Source organism: Oncorhynchus gorbuscha, linkage group LG19 (genome assembly GCF_021184085.1).
Source record: "Oncorhynchus gorbuscha isolate QuinsamMale2020 ecotype Even-year linkage group LG19, OgorEven_v1.0, whole genome shotgun sequence".
NCBI lineage: Eukaryota > Metazoa > Chordata > Actinopteri > Salmoniformes > Salmonidae > Oncorhynchus > Oncorhynchus gorbuscha.
The window spans coordinates 7,017,238-7,029,714 of NC_060191.1; the positions used below are offsets into that span (position 1 = coordinate 7,017,238).

Genomic DNA, 12,477 nt, shown 5'->3' on the forward strand with positions numbered 1-12,477 from the left:
TACCTCCTCAGAATGATCGATATCACTGATCGACATGAAACAACACAAACCATCTAGTCAAAAGAAATGAATCGGCGCCACCCTCATAACAAACACCACTGCTACACATTAACTAGGCCGTAGCTCAGATTTGTTATCTTAGGAATCCAGTTTTTCTCGTCAGGCCAGTTTGAGGGCAGGGGTGCTAGAGAAAGGGAGGGAAGGAGGCAGGATAGGGAGGGACCGAATCAAAGAGAGAAAGACAGAGAGCCAACAGAAACGAAAGATGACTGTCTGAATCAAGATGGATCCAACCGAAGCCAGGTAATTAATTTGACTTTATTTTATTACCGTAGAAGTAGACTTGTGAAGGCACTATCTGGGACATTGTATCTTTGATTATTACACTCAATCAATGCCTTGACAATCTGACGTTTCTTCTTTGTACAATAATCAGTACACTTATACTGTGTTGTGATGTGTTCATTTTATGATGTGTGTTGATTTGAGGTTCCCCTCAGAACCAACACAGACCAACGTGGCTAAATGATACTTGAAGTCACCAGCATTAATTGTTTTTTTACTAGTGAGATATAGTGAATGTAAACAGGTGGTTGATATCTTGTCATGAGTGTCTGATTAAATCACTGATGTCATGGAGCAAGCGTTTTCATGTTAGGCACTGTGGCGTGGATTGTGTGTGAATGTGTAAGAGAGACTATTTACGCTCTTTGAAAGTATGTGTGTATTATTCACTGCTTTTAAAGCTCTAGATTGGGGTTTCCCAAACTCAGTCCTGCCCCCCCCCCCCCCCCCACATTTTGGTTTTTGCCCACAGCTGACAATGAGTTGGTTATTTGAATCAGCTGTGTAGTGCTAAGGTAAAAACCAAAACATGCACCCAGGGAGGGCCCCAGGACTGAGTTTGGGAAACACTGCTCTAGATTACTGTAGGTTGATGTCTTTGGTGTGATGGATGTATGGCTGGGAACTCAAGGTACATTTTTGCTGTGTAACCCAAAGCCCTTAGAAGACATACTGTAGTCGGTGTATTTGGGTGAGGGTCAGGCATGCGTGAATTTGTGTAAGGTGTAGTTGTTTTTGAGGTTTCACCTTGGTCATACTGTAACTAAAGCTGAGAGCCCTGTGACTCTATCAGTGGCAGATTGAGGCTATTCCTGTCATCTCTGTTATGTCCCCCTTACTGCTAGCCTGCGTACCTGACAATGCATTCATTATTGCATAGAGGTAATCATTGTCATCATCATTATAGATTTTTGGCAAGATCATAACAGCTTGACTGAGGCAGAAACAAAGTGGTATTAAGGTCACAATACCTTGCCACTACATTGTGTTTCCATGGCCTGTAGTGGTTTACATTCTGCAGCCCATGTCTTGGTTTTATTCACTGTGCTTATGCTAAATGGGAGGTACCCATGTGCATGTTTTGTTAGAAATGTAAGTTCCTCTGTCTTCTTAGTTCCTCAAGTTGCATTTCCCCTCATTTGACTTCCCCATTTTGGTTCCTTGTTCATTTAAGTATCTAACCTTTATTAACCAGGTCAATCATTAAGAATACATTCTCTTTTAAATGAACTACATGGTAATCCCTTGCTCTGCCTAGTCTTCTTTCTACTACCGCCCTCACTCCATCTCTCCCTCTGTATCTCTCCCTCTGTATCTCTCCCTCTGCATCTCTCCCTCCATCTCTCCCTCTGTATCTCTCCCTCCATCTCTCCCTCTGTATCTCTCCCTCAATCTCTCCCTCCATCTCTCCATCTCTCCCTCTGTATCTCTCCCTCCATCTCTCCCTCCATCTCTCCCTCTGTATCTCTCCCTCTGCATCTCTCCCTCCATCTCTCCCTCCATCTCTCCCTCTGCATCTCTCCCTCTGTATCTCTCCCTCAATCTCTCCCTCCATCTCTCCCTCTGCATCTCTCCCTCCATCTCTCCCTCTGTATCTCTCCCTCCATCTCTCCCTCTGTATCTCTCCCTCTGCATCTCTCCCTCTGTATCTCTCCCTCAATCTCTCCCTCCATCTCTCCCTCTGCATCTCTCCCTCCATCTCTCCCTCCATCTCTCCCTCTGTATCTCTCCCTCTGTATCTCTCCCTCTGTATCTCTCCCTCTGTATCTCTCCCTCTGTATCTCTCCCTCTGTATCTCTCCCTCCATCTCTCCCTCTCCATCTCTCCCTCTGTATCTCTCCCTCCATCTCTCCCTCTGCATCTCTCCCTCCATCTCTCCCTCTGTATCTCTCCCTCTGTATCTCTCCCTCCATCTCTCCCTCTGCATCTCTCCCTCTGCATCTCTCCCTCCATCTCTCCCTCTGTATCTCTCCCTCTGCATCTCTCCCTCTGTATCTCTCCCTCTGTATCTCTCCCTCAATCTCTCCCTCCATCTCTCCCTCTGCATCTCTCCCTCCATCTCTCCCTCCATCTCTCCCTCTGTATCTCTCCCTCCATCTCTCCCTCTGTATCTCTCCCTCTGCATCTCTCCCTCTGTATCTCTCCCTCAATCTCTCCCTCCATCTCTCCCTCTGTATCTCTCCCTCTGCATCTCTCCCTCTGTATCTCTCCCTCAATCTCTCCCTCCATCTCTCCCTCTGTATCTCTCCCTCCATCTCTCCCTCTGTATCTCTCCCTCTGCATCTCTCCCTCTGTATCTCTCCCTCAATCTCTCCCTCCATCTCTCCCTCTGTATCTCTCCCTCAATCTCTCCCTCTGTATCTCTCCCTCTGTATCTCTCCCTCTGTATCTCTCCCTCAATCTCTCCCTCAATCTCTCCCTCTGTATCTCTCCCTCAATCTCTCCCTCCATCTCTCCCTCTGTATCTCTCCCTCTGCATCTCTCCCTCAATCTCTCCCTCCATCTCTCCCTCTGTATCTCTCCCTCTGCATCTCTCCCTCTGTATCTCTCCCTCAATCTCTCCCTCCATCTCTCCCTCTGCATCTCTCCCTCCATCTCTCCCTCTGTATCTCTCCCTCTGCATCTCTCCCTCTGTATCTCTCCCTCCATCTCTCCCTCTGCATCTCTCCCTCTGCATCTCTCCCTCCATCTCTCCCTCTGCATCTCTCCCTCTGCATCTCTCCCTCCATCTTTCCCTCCATCTCTCCCTCTGCATCTCTCCCTCCATCTCTCCCTCTGCATCTCTCCCTCTGTATCTCTCCCTCCATCTCTCCCTCTGCATCTCTCCCTCTGTATCTCTCCCTCCATCTCTCCCTCTGCATCTCTCCCTCTGTATCTCTCCCTCTGTATCTCTCCCTCTGCATCTCTCCCTCTGTATCTCTCCCTCCATCTCTCCCTCTGTATCTCTCCCTCCATCTCTCCCTCCATCTCTCCCTCTGTATCTCTCCCTCTGTATCTCTCCCTCCATCTCTCCCTCTGTATCTCTCCCTCCATCTCTCCCTCTGTATCTCTCCTTCTGTATCTCTCCCTCCATCTCTCCCTCTGTATCTCTCCCTCCATCTCTCCCTCTGTATCTCTCCCTCTGTATCTCTCCCTCTGTATCTCTCCCTCTGTATCTCTCCCTCCATCTCTCCCTCTGTATCTCTCCCTCCATCTCTCCCTCCATCTCTCCCTCTGTATCTCTCCCTCTGTATCTCTCCCTCTGTATCTCTCCCTCCATCTCTCCCTCTGTATCTCTCCCTCTGTATCTCTCCCTCTGTATCTCTCCCTCTGTATCTCTCCCTCCATCTCTCCCTCTGTATCTCTCCCTCCATCTCTCCCTCTGTATCTCTCCCTCTGTATCTCTCCCTCTGTATCTCTCCCTCTGTATCTCTCCCTCTGTATCTCTCCCTCCATCTCTCCCTCCATCTCTCCCTCTGCATCTCTCCCTCTGCATCTCTCCCTCTGCATCTCTCCCTCCATCTCTCCCTCTGTATCTCTCCCTCTGCATCTCTCCCTCTGCATCTCTCCCTCTGTATCTCTCCCTCTGTATCTCTCCCTCCATCTCTCTCCCTCTGTATCTCTCCCTCCATCTCTCCCTCTGTATCTCTCCCTCTGTATCTCTCCCTCCATCTCTCCCTCTGTATCTCTCCCTCCATCTCTCCCTCTGTATCTCTCCCTCCATCTCTCCCTCTGTATCTCTCCCTCCATCTCTCCCTCTGCATCTCTCCATCCAACTCTCCCTATTTATCTCCCTCCAACTCTCCATCCATCTCTCCCTATTTCTCTCCCTCCATCTCTCCCTATTTCTCTCCCTCCATCTCTCCCTATTTCTCTCCCTCCATCTCTCCCTCTGCATCTCTCCATCCAACTCTTCCTATTTCTCTCCCTCCATCTCTCCCTCTGTATCTCTCCCTCCATCTCTCCCTCTGTATCTCTCCCTCCATCTCTCTCCCTCTGTATCTCTCCCTCCATCTCTCCCTCTGTATCTCTCCCTCTGTATCTCTCCCTCCATCTCTCCCTCTGTATCTCTCCCTCCATCTCTCCCTCTGTATCTCTCCCTCCATCTCTCCCTCTGCATCTCTCCATCCAACTCTCCCTATTTCTCTCCCTCCAACTCTCCATCCATCTCTCCCTATTTCTCTCCCTCCATCTCTCCCTCTGCTTCTCTCCCTCCATCTCTCCCTCTGCTTCTCTCCCTCCATCTCTCTCTGTGTCTCTCCCTCCATTTCTCTCTCCCTCCATCTCTCCCTCCATCTCTCTCTGTCTCACCCTCCATATCTCCTTCTGCTTCTCTCCCTCCATCTCTCCCTCTCTCTCCCTCCATCTATTTCTGTGTCTCTCCCTCCATCTCTCTCTCTGTAAGCCCCAAGCAATAGGCCAACATTGTGTTTATGCTCTCTTATCTCTTCAGCCTTTCCTCAAAAGCAACAACCTCTTTCAATGAAGGAAGGGGAGGTGATGTGACTCAGCCAGGGGAAGTGGTGGAGCAGTGGAGGAATGGAGGAGAGGAAGAGAGACAGAGGGAGGTGGAGAGAGAGGCGGGCGTGACAGATGGACTAACTCTGGCTGCAGAGACAACTACCAACCACAGGGTGTCAGCAGACAAACGCAGATTCAATACTGTGGGATACCATGTGAGGGCTATGAACTTCAGCTTCTGTTTGTAGATGCAGGATCAGTTTGAAATCATCCCTAAATTTGAGGCCCCCATGACACTTAATCTACATCCTGAAGCCAAATGCTAGAAACTTCACCCAGCCTACCAGAAGGCTATGTGGACTTCCTAATATTCAAGCTACCACAACAAACACATACTGTATATTGACATTATATTCTCCATCATTTTCAGAGGAAGCTGAAGCCGAAAGTGGTGGCAGACTATACCACGGTGAGTAAGGGAGCGTCTGGAAGTTTCAAACCCCGATCAGCACTGAGACAGGTCCTGTTCAGCCAGGGAGCGACTGACAAGAGCCCCATGCCTGAGGTACTTTCCTCCCACGCACTTAACTTGTCCTCTACACACATGAATACACCCTGACACGCACATGTACAGACACGCAAAGCCAGTGCCACTGTCCACATACTTACAGAAAATAGGAATTCGGCAAATGTACACTCCAATTGTTCACTCAAGCATATCTGCTATGAGCCCATTTCTAACTAAATTTGATAATGGTGGTGTGTACACAGTTGAAGTCGGAAGTTTACATACACTTAGGTTGGAGTCATTAAAATTTGTTTTTCAACCACTCCACAAATTTCTTGTTAACAAACTATAGTTTTGGCAAGTCGGTTAGGACATCTACTTTGTGCATGACACAAGTAATTTTTCCATCAATTGTTAACAGACAGATTATTTAACTTATAATTCACTTGGAGGTGTACCTGTGTGGTACCTTCAGACGTTTGGAAATTGCTCCCAAGGATGAACCAGACTACAATTTATTTTTCTGAGGTCTTGGCTGATTTCTTTTGATTTTCCCATGATATCAAGCAAAGAGTCACTGAGTTTGAAGGTAGGCCTTGAAATACATCCACAGGTACACCTCCAACTCAAATGATGTCAATTAGCCTATCAGAGGCTTCTAAAGCCATGACATCATTTTCAGGAATTTCCCAAGCTGTTTAAAGGCACAGTCAATTTAGTGTATGTAAACTTGTGACCCACTGGAATTGTGATACAGTGAAATAATCTGTCTGTTAACAAATGTTGGAAAAATGACTTGTGTCATGCACAAAGTAGATGTCCTAACTAACTTGTCAAAACTATAGTTTGTTTACAAGTAATTTGTGAAGTGGTTGAAAATCAAGTTTTACTGACTCCAACCTAAGTGCATGTAAACTTCCAACTTCAACTGTATATATATATATATATATATATATATATATATATATATATATATATATATATATATATATATATATCTCTCCCTCTTTCACACACTTGCACTCTCTCTTTCTCTCTGTCAGGGCGCAGGGCAGTTGGATGCTCTGAAGCGGACTCTGGAGGCGTTCCCAGTACCAGTGTGTCTGAACTGGAGCTTGGGGGAGGAGGGGACAGGAGCCACACTGGAGAACAACTGGACTGATATAGTATACAATCACTCGGTAACCAGATTTACCTACTGATCAATGCAAGTCATGATAGGCATATTATCTAGTTAATACAGTGCCTCGCAAAGTATTCACCCCCCTTGGAATTTGTCCTATTTTGTTGCATAACAACCTGCAATTTAAATAGATTTTTATTTGGATTTCATGTAATGGACATACACAAAATAGTTCAAAATGGTGAAGTGAAATGAAAAAAAAAAAGATTTTAAAAAATTATAAAAATAAAAATCGGAAAAGTGGTGCAATTGTATGTTTTCACCCCCTTCGCTTTGAAGCCCCTAAATAAGATCTGGTGCAAACAATTACCTTCAGAAGTCACATAATTTGTTAGATTGCACACAGGTGGACTTTATTTAAGCGTCACATGATCTGTCACATGATCTCAGTATATATACACCTGTTCTGAAAGGCCCCAGATTTTGCAACACCACCAAGCAAGGGGCACCACCAAGCAAGCAGCATCACCAAGCAAGCGGCACCACCAAGCAAGGGGCACCACCAAGCAAGGGGCACCACCAAGCAAGCGGCATCACCAAGCAAGGGGCACCACCAAGCAAGCGGCACCACCAAGCAAGGGGCATCACCAAGCAAGGGGCACCACCAAGCAAGGGGCACCACCAAGCAAGGGGCACCACCAAGCAAGGGGCATCACCAAGCAAGGGGCACCACCAAGCAAGGGGCACCACCAAGCAAGGGGCACCACCAAGCAAGGGGCATCACCAAGCAAGGGGCATCACCAAGCAAGGGGCATCACCAAGCAAGGGGCACCACCAAGCAAGGGGCACCACCAAGCAAGGGGCATCACCAAGCAAGGGGCATCACCAAGCAAGGGGCACCACCAAGCAAGGGGCACCACCAAGCAAGGGGCACCACCAAGCAAGGGGCACCACCAAGCAAGCGGCACCACCAAGCAAGGGGCACCACCAAGCAAGCGGCACCACCAAGCAAGGGGCATCACCAAGCAAGGGGCACCACCAAGCAAGGGGCACCACCAAGCAAGGGGCACCACCAAGCAAGGGGCACCACCAAGCAAGGGGCACCACCAAGCAAGGGGCACCACCAAGCAAGGGGCACCACCAAGCAAGCGGCACCACCAAGCAAGGGGCACCACCAAGCAAGGGGCACCACCAAGCAAGGGGCATAACCAAACAAGCTGCACCACCAAGCCAACAGCACTATGAAGACCAAGGAGCTCTCCAAACAGGTCAAGGACAGAGTTGTGGAGAAGTACAGATCAGGGTTGGGTTATAAAAAAAATTCAGAAACTTTGAACATCCCACGGAGCACCATTAAATCCATTATTTAAAAAAATGGAAAGAATATGGCACCACAACAAACCTGACAAGTGCGGGACGTCCACTAAAACTCACAGACCAGGCAAGGAGAGCATTAAACAGAGAGGCAACAAAGACACCAAAGATAACCCTAAAGGAGCTGCAAAGCTCCACAGCGGAGATTGGAGTATCTGTCCATAGGACCACTTTAAGCCGTATACTGTACAGAACTGGGCTTTATGGAAGAGTTGCCAGAAAAAAATAAGCAAAGATGTTTGGTGTTCGCCAAAAGGCATTTGGGAAACGCACAAACCTATGGGAGAAGGTACTCTGGTCAGATGAGACTAAAATTGAGGTTGTTGGCCATCAAGGAAAACGCTATGTCTGGGGCAAACCCAACACCTCTCATCTCCTGAGAACACCATCCCCACAGTGAAGCATGGTGGTGGCAGCATCATGCTGTGGGGATGTTTTCATTGGCAAGGACTGGGAAACTGGTCAGAATTGAAGGAATGATGGATGGCGCTAAATATAAGGAAATTCTTGAGGGGAACCTGTTTCAGTCTTCCAGGGATTTGAGACTGGGACAGAGGTTCACCTTCCAGCAGGACAATGACCCTAAGCATACTGCTAAAGCAACACTTGGGTGGTTTAAGGAGAAACATTTAAATCTCCTGTAAGTCGCTCTGGATAAGAGCGTCTGCTAAATGACTTAAATGTAATGTAAATGAATGGCCTAGTCAAAGCCCAGACAATCCTATTGAGAATCTCTGGTATGACTTAAAGATTGCTGTACATCAGCGGAACCCATCCAACTTGAAGGAGCTGGAGCAGTTTTTCCTTGAAGGATGGGCAAAAATCCTAGTGGCTAGATGTGCCAAGCTTATAGAGACATACCCCAAGAGACTTGAAGCTGTAATTGCTGCAAAAGGTGGCTCTATTTTTTTATTTTTTTATTTCACCTTTATTTAACCAGGTAGGCTAGTTGAGAACAAGTTCTCATTTACAATTACGACCTGGCCAAGATAAAGCAAAGCAGTTCGACAGATACGACACAGAGTTACACATGGAGTAAAACAAACATACAGTCAATAATACAGTATAAACAAGTCTATATACAATGTGAGCAAATGAGGTGAGAAGGGAGTGTGAAGTGTTGACTTGGAGGGAGGGGGGTGAATAGTTATGCCCACTCAAGTTTTCTGTTTTTTGGTCTGATTTCTTGTTTGTTTCACAATAAAAAATATTTTGCAACTTCAAAGTGGTAGGCATGTTCTGTAAATATATTGATACAAACCCCCCCAAAATCTATTTTAATTCCAGGTTCTAAGGCAACAAAATAGGAAAAATGCCAAGGGGGGTGAATACTTTCGCAAGCAACTGAATGAATGATCCCTCCTTACTTTTACAACATATCTCTTTCTCCCACCCTCCCTCTCTCTCCCTCCTTACTTTTACAACATATCTCTTTCTCCCACCCTCCCTCTCTCTCCCTCCTTACTTTTACAACATATCTCTTTCTCCCACCCTCCCTCTCTCTCCCTCCTTACTTTTACAACATATCTCTTTCTCCCACCCTCCCTCTCTCTCCCTCCTTACTTTTACAACATATCTCTTTCTCCCACCCTCCCTCTCTCTCTCTCCTTACTTTTACAACATATCTCTTTCTCCCACCCTCCCTCTCTCTCTCTCCTTACTTTTACAACATATCTCTTTCTCCCACCCTCCCTCTCTCTCTCTCCTTACTTTTACAACATATCTCTTTCTCCCACCCTCCCTCTCTCTCTCCCTACCTTTTACAACATATCTCTTTCTCCCACCCTCTCTCTCTCTCCCTCCTTACTTTTACAACATATCTCTTTCTCCCACCCTCCCCTCTCTCTCTCCTTACTTTTACAACATATCTCTTTCTCCCACCCTCCCTCTCTCTCCCTCCTTACTTTTACAACATATCTCTTTCTCCCACCCTCCCTCTCTCTCCCTCCTTACTTTTACAACATATCTCTTTCTCCCACCCTCCCTCTCTCTCCCTCCTTACTTTTACAACATATCTCTTTCTCCCACCCTCCCTCTCTCTCCCTCCTTACTTTTACAACATATCTCTTTCTCCCACCCTCCCCTCTCTCTCTCCTTACTTTTACAACATATCTCTTTCTCCCACCCTCCCTCTCCCTCTCTCCTTACTTTTACAACATATCTCTTTCTCCCACCCTCCTCTCTCTCTCTCCTTACTTTTACAACATATCTCTTTCTCCCACCCTCCCTCTCTCTCTCTCCTTACTTTTACAACATATCTCTTTCTCCCACCCTCCCTCTCTCTCCCTCCTTACTTTTACAACATATCTCTTTCTCCCACCCTCCCTCTCTCTCTCTCCCTACCTTTTACAACATATCTCTTTCTCCCACCCTCCCTCTCTCTCTCTCCCTACCTTTTACAACATATCTCTTTCTCCCACCCTCCCTCTCTCTCTCCTTACTTTTACAACATATCTCTTTCTCCCACCCTCCCTCTCTCTCCCTCCTTACTTTTACAACATATCTCTTTCTCCCACCCTCCCTCTCTCTCTCTCCTTACTTTTACAACATATCTCTTTCTCCCACCCTCCCTCTCTCTCTCTCCCTACCTTTTACAACATATCTCTTTCTCCCACCCTCCCTCTCTCTCTCTCCTTACTTTTACAACATATCTCTTTCTCCCACCCTCCCTCTCTCTCTCTCCTTACTTTTACAACATATCTCTTTCTCCCACCCTCCCTCTCTCTCTCTCCTTACTTTTACAACATATCTCTTTCTCCCACCCTCCCTCTCTCCCTCCTTACTTTTACAACATATCTCTTTCTCCCACCCTCCCTCTCTCTCCCTCCTTACTTTTACAACATATCTCTTTCTCCCACCCTCCCTCTCTCTCCCTCCTTACTTTTACAACATATCTCTTTCTCCCACCCTCCCTCTCTCTCCCTCCTTACTTTTACAACATATCTCTTTCTCCCACCCTCCCCTCTCTCCTCCTTACTTTTACAACATATCTCTTTCTCCCACCCTCCCTCTCTCTCTCTCCTTACTTTTACAACATATCTCTTTCTCCCACCCTCCCTCTCTCTCTCTCCTTACTTTTACAACATATCTCTTTCTCCCACCCTACCTCTCTCTCTCTCCTTACTTTTACAACATATCTCTTTCTCCCACCCTCCCTCTCTCTCTCTCCCTACCTTTTACAACATATCTCTTTCTCCCACCCTCTCTCTCTCTCCCTCCTTACTTTTACAACATATCTCTTTCTCCCACCCTCCCTCTCTCTCTCTCTCCTTACTTTTACAACATATCTCTTTCTCCCACCCTCCCTCTCTCTCCCTCCTTACTTTTACAACATATCTCTTTCTCCCACCCTCCCTCTCTCTCCCTCCTTACTTTTACAACATATCTCTTTCTCCCACCCTCCCTCTCTCTCCCTCCTTACTTTTACAACATATCTCTTTCTCCCACCCTCCCTCTCTCTCCCTCCTTACTTTTACAACATATCTCTTTCTCCCACCCTCCCTCTCTCTCTCTCCTTACTTTTACAACATATCTCTTTCTCCCACCCTCCCTCTCCCTCTCTCCTTACTTTTACAACATATCTCTTTCTCCCACCCTCCCTCTCTCTCTCTCCTTACTTTTACAACATATCTCTTTCTCCCACCCTCCCTCTCTCTCTCCTTACTTTTACAACATATCTCTTTCTCCCACCCTCCCTCTCTCTCCCTCCTTACTTTTACAACATATCTCTTTCTCCCACCCTCCCTCTCTCTCTCTCCCTACCTTTTACAACATATCTCTTTCTCCCACCCTCCCTCTCTCTCTCTCCCTACCTTTTACAACATATCTCTTTCTCCCACCCTCTCTCTCTCTCCCTCCCTACCTTTTACAACATATCTCTTTCTCCCACCCTCTCTCTCTCTCCCTCCCTACCTTTTACAACATATCTCTTTCTCCCACCCTCTCTCTCTCCCTCCCTACCTTTTACAACATATCTCTTTCTCCCACCCTCCCTCTCTCCCTCCCTACCTTTTACAACATATCTCTTTCTCCCACCCTCCCTCTCTCTCTCTCCCTACCTTTTACAACATATCTCTCTCTCTCTCCCTACCTTTTACAACATATCTCTCTCTCTCCCTACCTTTTACAACATATCTCTCTCTCCCACCCCTCTCTCTCTCCCTACCTTTTACAACATATCTCTTTCTCCCACCCCTCTCTCTCTCTCTCTCTCTCCCCTACCTTTTACAACATATCTCTCTTTCTCCCACCCTCTTTCTCCCACCCTCTCTCTCTCTCTCTCTCTCTCTCCCTACCTTTTACAACATATCTCTCTTTCTCCCACCCTCTCTTTCTCCCACCCCTCTCTCTCTCCCTCCCTTTTACAACATATCTCTTTCTCCCACCCCTCTCTCTCCCTCCCTTTTACAACATATCTCTTTCTCCCACCCTCTCTCTCCCTCCCTACCTTTTACAACATATCTCTTTCTCCCACTCTCTCTCTCTCCCTCCCTACCTTTTACAACATATCTCTCTCTCTCTCCCTACCTTTTACAACATATCTCTTTCTTCCACCCTCTCTCTCTCTCCCTCCCTACCTTTTAAACATATCTCTCTCTCTCTCCCTACCTTTTACAACATATCTCTTTCTCCCACCCTCTCTCTCTCCCTCCCTACCTTTTACAACAATATATCTTTCTCCCACCCT

General features: G+C 46.9%; 1 protein-coding gene across 2 annotated transcripts in view; it reads left to right on the forward strand.

Moving 5' to 3' along the window:
• The first annotated feature begins 234 nt into the window (after nucleotides 1–234).
• plekhg6 (pleckstrin homology domain containing, family G (with RhoGef domain) member 6) overlaps nucleotides 235–12,477 on the forward strand; it is a 54,348-nt gene continuing 42,105 nt past the window's right edge. For both annotated transcript variants that reach the window (XM_046313375.1, XM_046313376.1), the window contains exons 1-4: nucleotides 235–303; nucleotides 4,778–5,000; nucleotides 5,216–5,350; nucleotides 6,337–6,474. In XM_046313375.1, the coding sequence (XP_046169331.1) occupies nucleotides 284–303; nucleotides 4,778–5,000; nucleotides 5,216–5,350; nucleotides 6,337–6,474 (516 nt within the window). In that variant the 5' untranslated portion in view covers nucleotides 235–283. The remainder of the gene's footprint in view (nucleotides 304–4,777; nucleotides 5,001–5,215; nucleotides 5,351–6,336; nucleotides 6,475–12,477) is intronic.